Source organism: Ylistrum balloti, unplaced genomic scaffold (assembly GCF_031769215.1).
Source record: "Ylistrum balloti isolate Yb309-2 unplaced genomic scaffold, AGI_CSIRO_Ybal_v1 Utg370700, whole genome shotgun sequence".
Taxonomy (NCBI): domain Eukaryota; kingdom Metazoa; phylum Mollusca; class Bivalvia; order Pectinida; family Pectinidae; genus Ylistrum; species Ylistrum balloti.
The window spans coordinates 790,336-807,019 of record NW_026782420.1 but is presented as its reverse complement, the minus strand read 5'-3'; the positions used below and the strand labels follow the sequence as shown (position 1 = coordinate 807,019).

Here is a 16,684-nt window from a genome sequence, read left to right as displayed (position 1 = left end):
ATGTGATTGGATTCTTACAAAAATATATTCAACACATGGAGCTGTAATTTATCATTACGTCAGAAAAGAATATATATTAGAAAAGAATGAAACATAATTACCTCCCTAATGTATGTGCATTACAGAGGAGTGCAGAATGATTATTTTAACACACACACACACACACACACACACACACACACACACACACACATATCCAACATTTGAGTCTGACACATGTTCCTTGTCCCTAAAGTATGTTTATCACAAAGACTGTTATATGGTCCATTTCTCCCTAAACTATATATATCGTAGGGTATTGAAACATGTTCCTTGTCTCGCAAACTTTCCTTATCCAATGACTGCTTTAATAAAATACCTTATAGTTTTACAGTGTACACGTGTAATATAGCTTATTGCGTGTCGTCACAATTTCGTTTTCATTTAAGCGATCGTTTGGCGCGCAAAAATGTAAAAATAAAAATCGTTCACATATTGTCATATAAAACGTAAGCTCCGATACATATCTAACCATTTGTGTACTGGATAAATTAACACTGGTATGTATCAATGAGAGGTCCGAATAGTAACACTGTTTCTTTGTAATCTTTGAGGCCTGAACTGTTCACCCTAGAGGTTCTCACCCATTACACAGCATACTCAGTAACAGGTATTAAAACAGGTAACAGATTGTTAAAATTTAAGATGATAAACCATTGTATATCGCTTAAAGGAAACATTTCTTCTGTTAGGACATCTGTTTTCACTCCCTACACTGTCATACCTTCTTCCAAACTGAAGGAGAATGGTAATGAGAGTTTACGTGTATTAAAACCTATTTTCCTGTTGAAAACTTGTCATTTTAGATAGTAGCTGCCCTGCTTCCCCAACCTATAGTGTTTATATGTCACAGTGGGTTTGATATTCCCAGACATGTTTCCGATATAATGATATCCATGAAAGACATTCGACAGATAAACTGACAGTGTTCCGAGAGGTGATGAAGACGATGTGGAAGTTTCCTTGTGTGCTATGTAATGGAACGTATTCAATGCTATTTGACATGTCTGGTGGCTCCGTAGTTGTTTATCAGGCCGTTGATGGTGGGGGTCGTTACTGAAACAGAGGGCGTTTACTCTTTTAGAATAATTTTGATCTTTCTCGCTGTATTTTTTTTAAAGAGAGAATGCGTATAAATTTTATATTTGAGTTTAAATTAAAATTTTCTCATTGTGTTGTAACTGAAATATTTTCGGTCGTTACGTCCTTTTTCATAGTTACCTATTTGTGTCTGAGTGTATAAAGCTACACTCCGTCTCATGATGTACACTAAGCAGAATGTTATGCAGTCATCAATGGAGCTTTAACCAAACCGTGTCTGGTTCAGATGAGTAATGGTTTATACAAACCATTTCTATTTATACCATGACTCACCATTACAGGTTTACTTTGTTAATATAAACACCACGTCGATATGTAAGCAAATTGATTAGAAAATTAAAAAAAAAACACTCCAGTTAAAATGTAGAGATAAGTTGATTTTAATTAAAATAGAGAGATAGGAGAATTTCCGATAGCGCATAAAGGAAAAATAGTTTGGATTAAAAATGAAGAAAAACCAAGAAAGAAAAATTGTATATACGTGTAGGTGAATACACATTCATACCAAAACTTATATCGTTTACTCATGTTAATTTACTGCCAAGTTATTAAAGGGACAGATAACATTCAACAATCAATATTTATATTGAAATATAGTATCAATACCCGGGCTTGTTTGGTTATACTTTGTTGTTTTTTGTTTTGTTTTTGTTTCAACCTGCTGATTTCAGCCCGAAAGCAGGTAACGTCTTTGGGTTCATAAACTACATTGTTTATTTACAGACACTTGTTAGTTTTCTGACGCCTTATTTAAAAATAAATTACACAGTCTGATCAAGTCCAGCTTGAAAAGCAAGAATTATATAAAGAACTTTATCACATTCCCACGGTAGATATTAAACATTTAGAGCGCCATAACTCGAACACTTCGCCAAGTCTTTTTTTATCACAAGTTTATATAGCTTTTATATGGTGATACAGCCTTAACATTTAGAAATTTTAGTCTATTTCAAAATATAATTTATATATTCCACATGTATTCCATTTTCATATGATCTATCTATAAGCATATCATACATAATCAGAATATTAATACACACTGAAATTAGCCATAATTATTTATGAAAAGCCCATCCTTACTTTTTAAATATGCAAGTCATTGCATCAAATGATAAGTTTGAATTGAAACATTTCTCATTAAATCAATTACATTGAAGGAATCTATCACATTATTTTAAAAAATGCGCACATGTATCCAATTATAAAATTAATTGTTGCTAATTGCTAATTATCGCTGGTAGCAAAGTGAGTTTTTATTACTTCCGCCGTACATCTTCGGGTTTTTATGAAGTTGTGTAATTGACGACTTAATAAAAGTACACCATCTATCAAACACTTGAAATCTTTATCTTGACATTGAAGTGAACTCCTTAAATAATGTTACAACTTCAATATAATTATTTTAAATAATTAATGTTTATTAAAAAAGAATGATGGATCCAGATTGTCTTTCTCTTTCACTTTACCAATAATTTACCACAATTATCTACGTTTTTGTAAAGTAATACATACTGAGCATAAATCGTTTAATTTATAACAAATATTTCATAGTGATTTCCCTGCGAATTCAGCATGTAAAAAGTGCATTCAACAAAGTTTGGGCATTTCATGATATCAGTCTTATATCTTCGAATTCAAAAGAAAGTAGGTATGGATATAGCGATAAATAGTCTCCTTGCTGACAGCCCCGTTATACATAAATGGCTGCAGATTAGCTTCAATTTTCATCAGTCAATAGGGAAATTATTTATGTAAAAAGGCTTTATTCACATGGGTTACAAACTTCTTAATCCAAAAATGAAGTTGATTTATGAGTGACCAAGGCTACAATAAAATCATTTTCGTATGTATATAGTTAATAAAATTCAATATTATATAAATCATTTACCGTACCTTTTTACTTTAAAAAAAATCTTGATTGTGGACTTGACAGTGCCCGATATATCCATATTTTTACAACGTTTGGACTTTAGTATAAAACAACCCATAACAAGGTTAATATTGAAAACTAAGTTTAGGCAAGCAAGTAGGACTCCTATTAAAACATATAACTAACGATTACTAAGCTGTTAATTACAAAAAATAATGTGTTAATAATATTTTAATCAATTTTACTTTTGGTGTTCCAGCTTAAGAGTCTTCTGCAGACTTACAGATCTCTGTCTTTTTTCTAAAAGACCCTTCCTTCCTAAGGTCACTGTCGGCATTACCTTATTTTTATCCTCAATATTGAGCGTCTTTTAAAGAAAGGAATGATATCGGTTCTGTCCCGAAGTGCCAAAGTCAATAAAGTGGCACTTCATGCCTCGTGTTTGAATGAGAAATTAGGACCAGTGAGTTCTTTGGTTAGAATGATCAATATGGTGTTATATTACTGTGAGATACAAATGGCATTTCAGAGTAATCATCATCATCATCATCATCATCATCATCATCATCATCATCATCATCATCATCATCATCATCATCATCATCAGTTCATCTTCGAGAGTCAAACCCCAAAGACAAATCAAGAGCAAAGTCTTGTATTTGTTCCTACTTACTTTAAATGAAATTAATCAAATTGAAAAACAGGAGTCCCAATGGGCCTGCATCGCTCACCTGATGTTCAAAGCTTATTACAAAACAGTAATATGTGAGCTTCATTCTACAACCCCACCAGTCAAATAACATAGCATTTAGCCCTTCGAATAATCAGAAGTCAGTTGAAAGTTTTAACAAATTTGATCCTGTGACCTTGAAAATAAGTCAAGGTCATATATGTTCGCACATTTTGTCATTCTTCTTCCAAGGATATTTCCAGCTAAATATCACGATCTGTGACCTTTAATAACGCATTGACCAAAAACAAAAACTTCATACACGTACGTAGATATTTTCCAGGTTAATACCACGTTCACAATTATATCTGATATAGTCAGCCCTCGATAGTCTCGCTACTAGGCGACTTAATCAACTACACAGCAGCATCAATAACACATCCTCATTAATATTGTATCTTAAAATATATAAAACTGTCACGGCGTATCTAACACGCGCATCCATTATATATTTTTTATAATAAAACCAAACATTGATATTTTTTTATATTCAGAATTATTGAACTCAGCGAGCGCGATCGAATCCAACTTTAATGATAATGCTCTGATAGAATGGTCAGGGGAGTCGCAACCTGGCATTCTCAATCGATACTTAAATATAACTCTTCCTCGGTAAACAGTAATTCCGGGTAGCGTTTGTAAACAATATTTCCGGGTGGCGTTGGTAAACAGTAATTGCGGGTAGCGTTTGTAAACAGTAATTGCGGGTAGCGTTTGTAAACAGTAATTGCGGGTAGCGTTTGTAAACAGTAATTGCGGGTAGCGTTGGTAAATAGTAATTGCGGGTAGCGTTTGTAAACAGTAATTGCGGGTAGCGTTGGTTAACAGTAATTCCGGGTAGCGTTTGTAAACAGTAATTGCGGGTAGCGTTTGTAAACAATAATTGCGGGTAGCGTTTGTAAACAATAATTCCGGGTAGCGTTTGTAAACAGTTATTGTGGGTAGCGTTGGTAAACAGTAATTACGGGTAGCGTTGGTAAACAATAATTCCGGGTAGCGTTTGTAAACAGTAATTGCGGGTAGCGTTTGTAAACAGTAATTACGGGTAGTGTTGGTAAACACTAATTAAGGGTAACGTTGGTAAACAGTAATTCCGGGTAGCGTTGGTAAACAGTAATTACGGGTAGCGTTGGTAAACAGTAATTACGGGTAGCGTTGGTAAACAGTAATTCCGGGTAACGTTGGTAGACGATATTTCCGGATTGCTTTTTGTGTTCGGACTAACAGAAATTCCACATGTCAAATGTGACATCTATGAGTGTGAGAAAATGAAACCTATTGTGCCGACTAATTAAACATAAGATAAACATAAACAATTATGATAAAAATAACGAGAATATCTATAACAGCTTTGTATCGTCAGAGACCGTTTTCTGAGATCAAAGAGACAAAACAAATAAATGATGGAAGTACGATCAAATAAAACGAAACCATTGGTATAAGAATTAGTTTAAATATTTAATAATTGTTTTAAAACAATCGATGTACAAGTATGGTAATGATTACATCGGAAACAAGTGACCCTAATTAAGGAATAGTCCTGGATAGAAGTTTGTCCCCTGGTTAATTTCATTTCCCTGTTGTGTTCGCATATTGATAACAACTTTCACGGTTTATCCCAGGAATAAAGAAACTGAAATCTAAATTTCAATATTAAAGATAAACTTGTTCTTTTGAAAAGCAATCATTGTTTTATGGCACATACCGTAACTACATCCTGGACATGGCAACGCAGTTGACGGAACTGAAACATGAAATATCTTATGACACGATAAAGTCCTTACATTCAGTCCAATAGAAGTTGTCATCACACTTGCTTATATTTACCTGTATAAGACACTATAATTGTGATACACACAAAAACAGAATTATAGTATATCGGTGAAAGTTCTTATACATGCACTCAAACAACTCACCTTCAGAACGTAAACGAGTTTTTCCAACATGGTACACTTTTTTTCAAAAATGAAACCCGTGAAATGCCGTACTTTAAACAAGTGATTTTGTTCATTTTTATCTTTTGTTTTTCTGCATTTAGTTTCTTTTTTCTGTTTTGTTTTTTTATCCTGTTCTTGTTTGATTGTTTAGTATTTGATATCAATTTTTATGCACTAAAGAATTTACCCACACTTTGACGACAAAATACAGCTGTATATTTGTGATCAAATTGTAATTATCTACATATTATTGTAGATGAAGTTTGGGGTATTGATGAATATAACTGGGGCTTAACCATTTTGTTTTATTTCTATTGCAAAGAAGCGTGTTTTAACGAAAAAATAATATAACACGTGGCTGTTTCATGGTCTACTTTTGTGACCATCATTCTGAGGTGTAAGTAGTATTCAAATGTTATTTATAGAACAAATAATGTCACGAATTACGCAAACATGACGCAGGATTTTTGTTATCATACATGCAGTTACCGTACACGTAAGACGGATGTTACTTACTTCTATAGTCAATAAAAAATGACACGGTTTTTAAAATACGGAAACAAAAACAAAAGTTTCTTTTTCTTTTTTGGAAAAATATTTGAAAAAAAATATGACAGTTCTTCAAGTTTATCAAACTGAATTCAAATGCAAACGGATGTCTTTGGGGTTATTTCGTCCCTTTGAAATATTCAGAAATTCTCAGTTAATACAGAAATGCTTTTCAAATGTTCATATGTATTTTCAGTAATGGTTTGTTCATAATTTTAACGTAAAATGCCTGGGAAAACTACTATAGGAGTTTCTAAAACTTCGATTAAAAGATATACGTTAATATATGGCTTACCTTTATCCATCAACACTAGTCACACGTGTGTCTGTGTTTAGGTAATCGTTTCTATCTAGATCTAGTTCCAATTCCATACTGTAACGTTGCGTCGGAGTTTTCCTGACAGTGTTTTCTGTTTTCATGAGTTATATATTTTACCAGTATTCATGTGAACCGTTTTCGGTGTTTTAATCAACTATATGTCAGGATTATGATACTACAAGAGTATTTCATTATCTTTTAACTATGCTTCAGATCCACCAGAGGAAAGGGTAGAGTGTGATGATAAAGGATGTCCTACACACATTAGACCGACATGGAATGGCAGGATACCTGCTGATTGCTCTGCTTGTTGTCACGTGTAAGTCCAAACCAAAGTATGCTGTATATATTGCCTGTTTAAATGTTGGACAATATCAAGGGCAGGTGTATCTTTGTCTACATCTTGCTTGGGAATATCGTTTAAACAGATGTTTTAAAACGCTTAACCTTTCGAAACACCATGTCCGATTATCGTTGTACTTTTATAGGGGTCTCCCATCCTCGATACTCCAGGGGTTACGATAACTACATCCTCGATACTGCTGGCGTAACGATCACTACATCCTCGATACTCCAGGGGTTACGATCACTACATCCTCGATACTCCAGGGGTTACGATCACTACATCCTCGAAACTCCAGGGGTTACGATCACTACATCCTCGATACTACAGGGGTTACGATCACTACATCCTCGATACTCCAGGGTTACGATCACTACATCCTCGATACTACAGGGGTTACGACCACTACATCCTCGATACTCCAGGGGTTACGACCACTACATCCTCGATACTCCAGGGGTTACGACCACTACATCCTCGATACTCCAGGGGGAGTGTTGAGGATGTAGTGGGCGTTACACCTGGAGGATTGAGAATGAAGTGGGCGTTAACCCTGGAGTATTGAGGATGTAGTGGGTGTTACCCCTGGATTATTGAGGATACAGTGGGCGTTACCCCTGGAGTATCTAGGATGTAGTGATCGTAACCCCAGGGGTATTGAGGATGTAGTGGGCGTTACACCTGGATTATTGAGGATGTAGTGGGTGTTACCCCTGGAGTATCGAGGATACAATGGGCGTTACCCCTGGAGTATCTAGGATGTAGCGATCGTAACCCCTGGGGTATTGAGGATGAAGTGGGCGTTACACCTGGAGTATCTAGGATGTAGTGATTGTAACCCCTGGAGTATTGAGGATGTAGTGGGCGTTACACCTGGAGTATTGAGGATGTAGTGGGCGTTATCCCTGGAGTATTTAGGATGTAGTGGGTGTTACCCCTGGAGTATTGAGGATGTAGTGATCGTAACCCCTTGAGTATTGAGGATGTAGTGGGCGTTACACCTGGAGTATTGAGGATGTAGTGGGTGTTACCCCTGGAGTATTGTGGATGTAGTGGGCGTTACCCCTGGAGTATTGAGGATGTAGTGGGCGTTACCCCTGGAGTATTGAGGATGTAGTGGGCGTTACACCTGGAGTATTGAGGACGAGGGTCTCTGTGAAAATCTTGTTTATTTTTTCCCTATTAAGCATTGTTTCGTCGATTTTCGGTTAAGCTTTCCACGATACAATTTATGCACGACTGATAGCTTAAGACACTTTTAAATATATTCTTATGTGTCAATTAGAAATACACATTACTATGCACTGCCTGTTTCTCTTTCATCAGATAATGGGAATTTAATACATTGTTCTACCACTTCCGGTACGTCTTTCGCCAATCCACACAATGATACCACTTCCTATCCTAGTAGTGGGACGACGAAAACCAGCGCCTCCACAGGACAGACCTCCACCAACGCAAGAAGTATTCTAAACACGTCACCATCTTCATCATCTTCATCAACATCGTCATCATCATCAACGCCATCTTCTAACTCGACTACCTCAACGTTGGCAAGTAAGTAGTGATTGGTTGGTTACGTGACTCTTCCTATTGCAAGGCGTTGCCTCACCGACCGACGGGCGACACCTACATCCCCTTCATGTCGTCGATCGGGATGCCCGTAGTGTTGACCAGTTTTAAAAGGCGCTTTGGCGTGGGTTGATTTTTCATATGGAAAAGATGTACCAAGGGACATAACTCGTATAAACATTTCGATTTCCTTCCGATGATTTTATTATTATTTTTTTTAAAAGAAAGAAGTCTTATATAGAAATTCTGTAAAACCATTTCTTGTATCTTCATCTCTCTGGCTAAAGTAGGACTTAAATCATCCTGATTTAAAAAAACATTTCTTGTAGTCAGAGCAGGAAATTAATTTAATATTAGACATAATTTAGTGACGTTAGTGTAAGCATATCAGTAACATGTAATCAAAATATGTCAGAAATAAGTCAGAAAGTGTTATTGACGTCAGAATAGATATCCATGAACTGAATTAGAACGTCTTAGTGACGTCAGAATAATTAACACGTGTTTCATCGGACGTGTTAGTGATGTCAGAATAATAAACACGTGTTTCATCGAGACGTATTAGTGACGTCAGAATGATAAACAGGTGTCTCATCTAGACGTGTTAGTGACGTCAGAATAGATATCCATGAACTGGCGTGTTAGTGACGTCAGAATGATAAACAGGTGTCTCATCTATACGTGTTAGTGACGTCAGAATAGATATCCATGAACTGAATTAGAACGTCTTAGTGACGTCAGAATAATTAACACGTGTTTCATCGAGACGTGTTAATGACGTCAGAATGATAAACACGTGTTTCATCGAGACGTGTTAGTGACGTCAGAATAATAAATACATGTCTCATCTAGACGTGTTAGTGACGTCAGAATAGATATCCATGAACTGAATCAGAACGTTTTAGTGACTTCAGAATAATTAACAGGTGTTTCATCGAGACGTGTTAGTGACGTCAGAATAATAAACACATGTCTTATCTAGACGTGTTAGTGACGTCAGAATAGATATCCATGAACTTAATCAGAACGTCTTAGAGACGTCAGAATTATAATTAAATTATAACCACCAGTGGAACATCCATGTTCCAGTTTATTTGCTTTGGTTATGGAGAAATAAAGAACATTGTTTTTCATTAATTTATCTAAATGACGAGTTATATATAGATGTCCTAATACACACATTTCATGTATGGGTATTTCCGGAAACGATTTCTTTTATTAGATTTCCACATCATTTCTTATTCGTACAGAACTTGTAGAATTAAAATCTTCTTACATGTAGTATTTCAAAATTAGCGTTTAGTATAAACTTCAATTTTGTATAGGTCTGTAATATTATTTACAATGTTGTTAATAATATTGAGGAAACATATATGATTTGACTGTATAAAAGTAATAAAAGAATAGTTTTACCAGGGCAAAGCATTTTTAAGCGCATACATATATCTTTTACAAAAAAACTTCGATATTTCAATAATGTACGCTAATATCTCTTTTAAAGATTTTCCACCAACGTCTTCATCGCCACCTCCTCTGGGCAGCTCATCTTCGTCTTCCGACCCACTTGTGCCTACTACTAACTTAGCAACTACACCACCAGATCATTCTACATCAATAAATCCAGCGGAAACACCCTCCCAAGTTACCCAGGCTAATGCGGACACTACATATTCACCGAGTCAGATTGTTACATCTGAGAAATCCGAAAATAGTACTCTACATTCAACAATAGGTTCCGCGATTGATACTTCGCAGACAGTAGTGAACTCAACAACCACTTCGAGTAACAATGCAAATATCACTAGGTTTTCTCAGCCAGGAAGTATAACAACTGATTCAGTAACCTCTCAGATGTCAACAAAACAAACAACTACGATATCTACAAGTGATTTACCTCAATCAAACATTACACTATCTTCATCAACTTCAATTACAAGTGTACCTGCAGGTTCACAATTCACATCTAGAGCAACAAATTCTTCAACTTTTTCTACAGTGGGTGGTAGCACAACAATATCAGCTGTAACTACCAGTACAAGTGTACCTGTAAGTTCACAGTCAACCGCTAAAGCAAGCCATTCTTCAACGTTTTCTACTGAAACGTCTACAGGTTCAACAAGTCCACACACATCGTCAGCATCAACAACAATCGGAAGCTCTACCAGTGGTCCTTCCCCGACAACAGTGACAACAGGATCAACTGCGACGACATCGCAATCAACCACTGTCACCGGAAGTTCCACCTCTCCAACCGGTATTTCGACCTCGTCAAGCACGCTTCCGGCGGCGGGTACATCATCTACGTCGACAACTTCCCTCGGCGGTTCAACCACTGCGACCTCTAGTACGACTGGGAATAATGCTACTGCTACCACCAGTGTAGGACCTTCAACATCACAGTCTTCAAGTCCAGTAGTAACGTCTTCTTCAACTCCAGTAGTGAATACAATGGTTGGTGGCGTTTCTACCTCTTCCATTCCGTCGTCTACATCACAAACCGATACAAGTACAAAATCAAGCACGACGACAATATCTTCTAGTGGAAGTTCACTACCATCGACGGAGCGTTCTTCTGTTCACAGTAGCACAGTTGAAGGCACAACTTCTGCAATGCAGTCGACAAGTGAGTCTACAAGCGAATCTCCAACGACTATCAAGAGTACAGTTGGTTCCAGTACTGACACGATTTCCACTTCCGCATCGAGCACAAGCGTAACAGGGAAAACGTCACCATCATCATCGATGACACCGATCACGACCTCATCGAATACAGCGAGTGAAACATCATCATCAACGCTGTCGTCTTCGTCAACCACACAGTCAACAAGCCAATCTTCTACAAGTACAGTGAGTGGTAGTACAACAATGCCAGGTGTAACTAGCAGTACAAGTGTACCTGTAAGTTCACAGTCAACCGCTAAAGCAAGCCATTCTTCAACGTTTTCTACTGAAACGTCTACAGGTTCAACAAGTCCACACACATCGTCAGCATCAACAACAATCGGAAGCTCTACCAGTGGTCCTTCCCCGACAACAGTGACAACAGGGTCAACTGCGACGACATCGCAATCAACCACTGTCACCGGAAGTTCCACCTCTCCAACCGGTATTTCGACCTCGTCAAGCACGCTTCCGGCGGCGGGTACATCATCTATGTCAACAATTTCCCTCGGCGGTTCAACAACAGCGACCTCTAGTACGACTGGGAATAATGCTACTTCTACCACCAGTGTAGGACCTTCAACATCACAGTCTTCAAGTCCAGTAGTAACGTCTTCTTCAACTCCAGTAGTGAATACAATGGTTGGTGGCGTTTCTACCTCTTCCATTCCGTCGTCTACATCACAAACCGATACAAGTACAAAATCAAGCACGACGACAATATCTTCTAGTGGAAGTTCACTACCATCGACGGAGCGTTCTTCTGTTCACAGTAGCACAGTTGAAGGCACAACTTCTGCAATGCAGTCGACAAGTGAGTCTACAAGCGAATCTCCAACGACTATCAAGAGTACAGTTGGTTCCAGTACTGACACGATTTCCACTTCCGCATCGAGCACAAGCGTAACAGGGAAAACGTCACCATCATCATCGATGACACCGATCACGACCTCATCGAATACAGCGAGTGAAACATCATCATCAACGCTGTCGTCTTCTCCAACCACACAGTCAACAAGCCAATCTTCTACAAGTACAGTGAGTGGTAGTACAACAATGTCAGGTGTAACTAGCAGTACAAGTGTACCTGTAAGTTCACAGTCAACCGCTAAAGCAAGCCATTCTTCAACGTTTTCTACTGAAACGTCTACAGGTTCAACAAGTCCACACACATCGTCAGCATCAACAACAATCGGAAGCTCTACCAGTGGTCCTTCCCCGACAACAGTGACAACAGGGTCAACTGCGACGACATCGCAATCAACCACTGTCACCGGAAGTTCCACCTCTCCAACCGGTATTTCGACCTCGTCAAGCACGCTTCCGGCGGCGGGTACATCATCTATGTCAACAACCTCCCTCGGCGGTTCAACAACAGCGACCTCTAGTACGACTGGGAATAATGCTACTTCTACCACCAGTGTAGGACCTTCAACATCACAGTCTTCAAGTCCAGTAGTAACGTCTTCTTCAACTCCAGTAGTGAATACAATGGTTGGTGGCGTTTCTACCTCTTCCATTCCGTCGTCTACATCACAAACCGATACAAGTACAAAATCAAGCACGACGACAATATCTTCTAGTGGAAGTTCACTACCATCGACGGAGCGTTCTTCTGTTCACAGTAGCACAGTTGAAGGCACAACTTCTGCAATGCAGTCGACAAGTGAGTCTACAAGCGAATCTCCAACGACTATCAAGAGTACAGTTGGTTCCAGTACTGACACGATTTCCACTTCCGCATCGAGCACAAGCGTAACAGGAAAAACGTCACCATCATCATCGATGACACCGATCACGACCTCATCGAATACAGCGAGTGAAACATCATCATCAACGCTGTCGTCTTCCCCAACCACACAGTCAACAAGCCAATCTTCTACAAGTACAGTGAGTGGTAGTACAACAATGTCAGGTGTAACTAGCAGTACAAGTGTACCTGTAAGTTCACAGTCAACCGCTAAAGCAAGCCATTCTTCAACGTTTTCTACTGAAACGTCTACAGGTTCAACAAGTCCACACACATCGTCAGCATCAACAACAATCGGAAGCTCTACCAGTGGTCCTTCCCCGACAACAGTGACAACAGGGTCAACTGCGACGACATCGCAATCAACCACTGTCACCGGAAGTTCCACCTCTCCAACCGGTATTTCGACCTCGTCAAGCACGCTTCCGGCGGCGGGTACATCATCTATGTCAACAATTTCCCTCGGCGGTTCAACAACAGCGACCTCTAGTACGACTGGGAATAATGCTACTTCTACCACCAGTGTAGGACCTTCAACATCACAGTCTTCAAGTCCAGTAGTAACGTCTTCTTCAACTCCAGTAGTGAATACAATGGTTGGTGGCGTTTCTACCTCTTCCATTCCGTCGTCTACATCACAAACCGATACAAGTACAAAATCAAGCACGACGACAATATCTTCTAGTGGAAGTTCACTACCATCGACGGAGCGTTCTTCTGTTCACAGTAGCACAGTTGAAGGCACAACTTCTGCAATGCAGTCGACAAGTGAGTCTACAAGCGAATCTCCAACGACTATCAAGAGTACAGTTGGTTCCAGTACTGACACGATTTCCACTTCCGCATCGAGCACAAGCGTAACAGGGGAAACGTCACCATCATCATCGATGACACCGATCACGACCTCATCGAATACAGCGAGTGAAACATCATCATCAACGCTGTCGTCTTCGCCAACCACACAGTCAACAAGCCAATCTTCTACAAGTACAGTGAGTGGTAGTACAACAATGTCAGGTGTAACTAGCAGTACAAGTGTACCTGTAAGTTCACAGTCAACCGCTAAAGCAAGCCATTCTTCAACGTTTTCTACTGAAACGTCTACAGGTTCAACAAGTCCACACACATCGTCAGCATCAACAACAATCGGAAGCTCTACCAGTGGTCCTTCCCCGACAACAGTGACAACAGGGTCAACTGCGACGACATCGCAATCAACCACTGTCACCGGAAGTTCCACCTCTCCAACCGGTATTTCGACCTCGTCAAGCACGCTTCCGGCGGCGGGTACATCATCTACGTCGACAACTTCCCTCGGCGGTTCAACCACTGCGACCTCTAGTACGACTGGGAATAATGCTACTGCTACCACCAGTGTAGGACCTTCAACATCACAGTCTTCAAGTCCAGTAGTAACGTCTTCTTCAACTCCAGTAGTGAATACAATGGTTGGTGGCGTTTCTACCTCTTCCATTCCGTCGTCTACATCACAAACCGATACAAGTACAAAATCAAGCACGACGACAATATCTTCTAGTGGAAGTTCACTACCGTCGACGGAGCGTTCTTCTGTTCACAGTAGCACAGTTGAAGGCACAACTTCTGCAATGCAGTCGACAAGTGAGTCTACAAGCGAATCTCCAACGACTATCAAGAGTACAGTTGGTTCCAGTACTGACACGATTTCCACTTCCGCATCGAGCACAAGCGTAACAGGGGAAACGTCACCATCATCATCGATGACACCGATCACGACCTCATCGAATACAGCGAGTGAAACATCATCATCAACGCTGTCGTCTTCGCCAACCACACAGTCAACAAGCCAATCTTCTACAAGTACAGTGAGTGGTAGTACAACAATGCCAGGTGTAACTAGCAGTACAAGTGTACCTTTAAGTTCACAGTCAACCGCTAAAGCAAGCCATTCATCAACGTTTTCTACTGAAACGTCTACAGGTTCAACAAGTCCACACACATCGTCAGCATCAACAACAATCGGAAGCTCTACCAGTGGTCCTTCCCCGACAACAGTGACAACAGGGTCAACTGCGACGACATCGCAATCAACCACTGTCACCGGAAGTTCCACCTCTCCAACCGGTATTTCGACCTCGTCAAGCACGCTTCCGGCGGCGGGTACATCATCTACGTCGACAACTTCCCTCGGCGGTTCAACCACTGCGACCTCTAGTACGACTGGGAATAATGCTACTGCTACCACCAGTGTAGGACCTTCAACATCACAGTCTTCAAGTCCAGTAGTAACGTCTTCTTCAACTCCAGTAGTGAATACAATGGTTGGTGGCGTTTCTACCTCTTCCATTCCGTCGTCTACATCACAAACCGATACAAGTACAAAATCAAGCACGACGACAATATCTTCTAGTGGAAGTTCACTACCATCGACGGAGCGTTCTTCTGTTCACAGTAGCACAGTTGAAGGCACAACTTCTGCAATGCAGTCGACAAGTGAGTCTACAAGCGAATCTCCAACGACTATCAAGAGTACAGTTGGTTCCAGTACTGACACGATTTCCACTTCCGCATCGAGCACAAGCGTAACAGGGGAAACGTCACCATCATCATCGATGACACCGATCACGACCTCATCGAATACAGCGAGTGAAACATCATCATCAACGCTGTCGTCTTCGCCAACCACACAGTCAACAAGCCAATCTTCTACAAGTACAGTGAGTGGTAGTACAACAATGCCAGGTGTAACTAGCACTACAAGTGTACCTGTAAGTTCACAATCAACCGCTAAAGCAAGCCATTCATCAACGTTTTCTACTGAAACGTCTACAGGTTCAACAAGTCCACACACATCGTCAGCATCAACAACAATCGGAAGCTCTACCAGTGGTCCTTCCCCGACAACAGTGACAACAGGGTCAACTGCGACGACATCGCAATCAACCACTGTCACCGGAAGTTCCACCTCTCCAACCGGTATTTCGACCTCGTCAAGCACGCTTCCGGCGGCGGGTACATCATCTACGTCGACAACTTCCCTCGGCGGTTCAACCACTGCGACCTCTAGTACGACTGGGAATAATGCTACTGCTACCACCAGTGTAGGACCTTCAACATCACAGTCTTCAAGTCCAGTAGTAACGTCTTCTTCAACTCCAGTAGTGAATACAATGGTTGGTGGCGTTTCTACCTCTTCCATTCCGTCGTCTACATCACAAACCGATACAAGTACAAAATCAAGCACGACGACAATATCTTCTAGTGGAAGTTCACTACCGTCGACGGAGCGTTCTTCTGTTCACAGTAGCACAGTTGAAGGCACAACTTCTGCAATGCAGTCGACAAGTGAGTCTACAAGCGAATCTCCAACGACTATCAAGAGTACAGTTGGTTCCAGTACTGACACGATTTCCACTTCCGCATCGAGCACAAGCGTAACAGGGGAAACGTCACCATCATCATCGATGACACCGATCACGACCTCATCGAATACAGCGAGTGAAACATCATCATCAACGCTGTCGTCTTCGCCAACCACACAGTCAACAAGCCAATCTTCTACAAGTACAGTGAGTGGTAGTACAACAATGCCAGGTGTAACTAGCACTACAAGTGTACCTGTAAGTTCACAATCAACCGCTAAAGCAAGCCATTCATCAACGTTTTCTACTGAAACGTCTACAGGTTCAACAAGTCCACACACATCGTCAGCATCAACAACAATCGGAAGCTCTACCAGTGGTCCTTCCCCGACAACAGTGACAACAGGGTCAACTGCGACGACATCGCAATCAACCACTGTCACCGGAAGTTCCACCTCTCCAACCGGTATTT

At 40.2% G+C, this 16,684-nt stretch overlaps 1 protein-coding gene across 1 annotated transcript; it reads left to right on the top strand.

The window, feature by feature from the left end:
* The first annotated feature begins 6,824 nt into the window (after positions 1-6,824).
* LOC132557605 (mucin-19-like) lies at positions 6,825-16,112 on the top strand. Its single transcript, XM_060222114.1, has 4 exons — positions 6,825-6,864; positions 8,215-8,445; positions 9,962-15,862; positions 15,973-16,112. Exons 1-4 carry the CDS (start codon positions 6,825-6,827, stop codon positions 16,110-16,112), a joined length of 6,312 nt encoding a protein of 2,103 aa, XP_060078097.1.
* Positions 16,113-16,684: the final 572 nt, after the last annotated feature.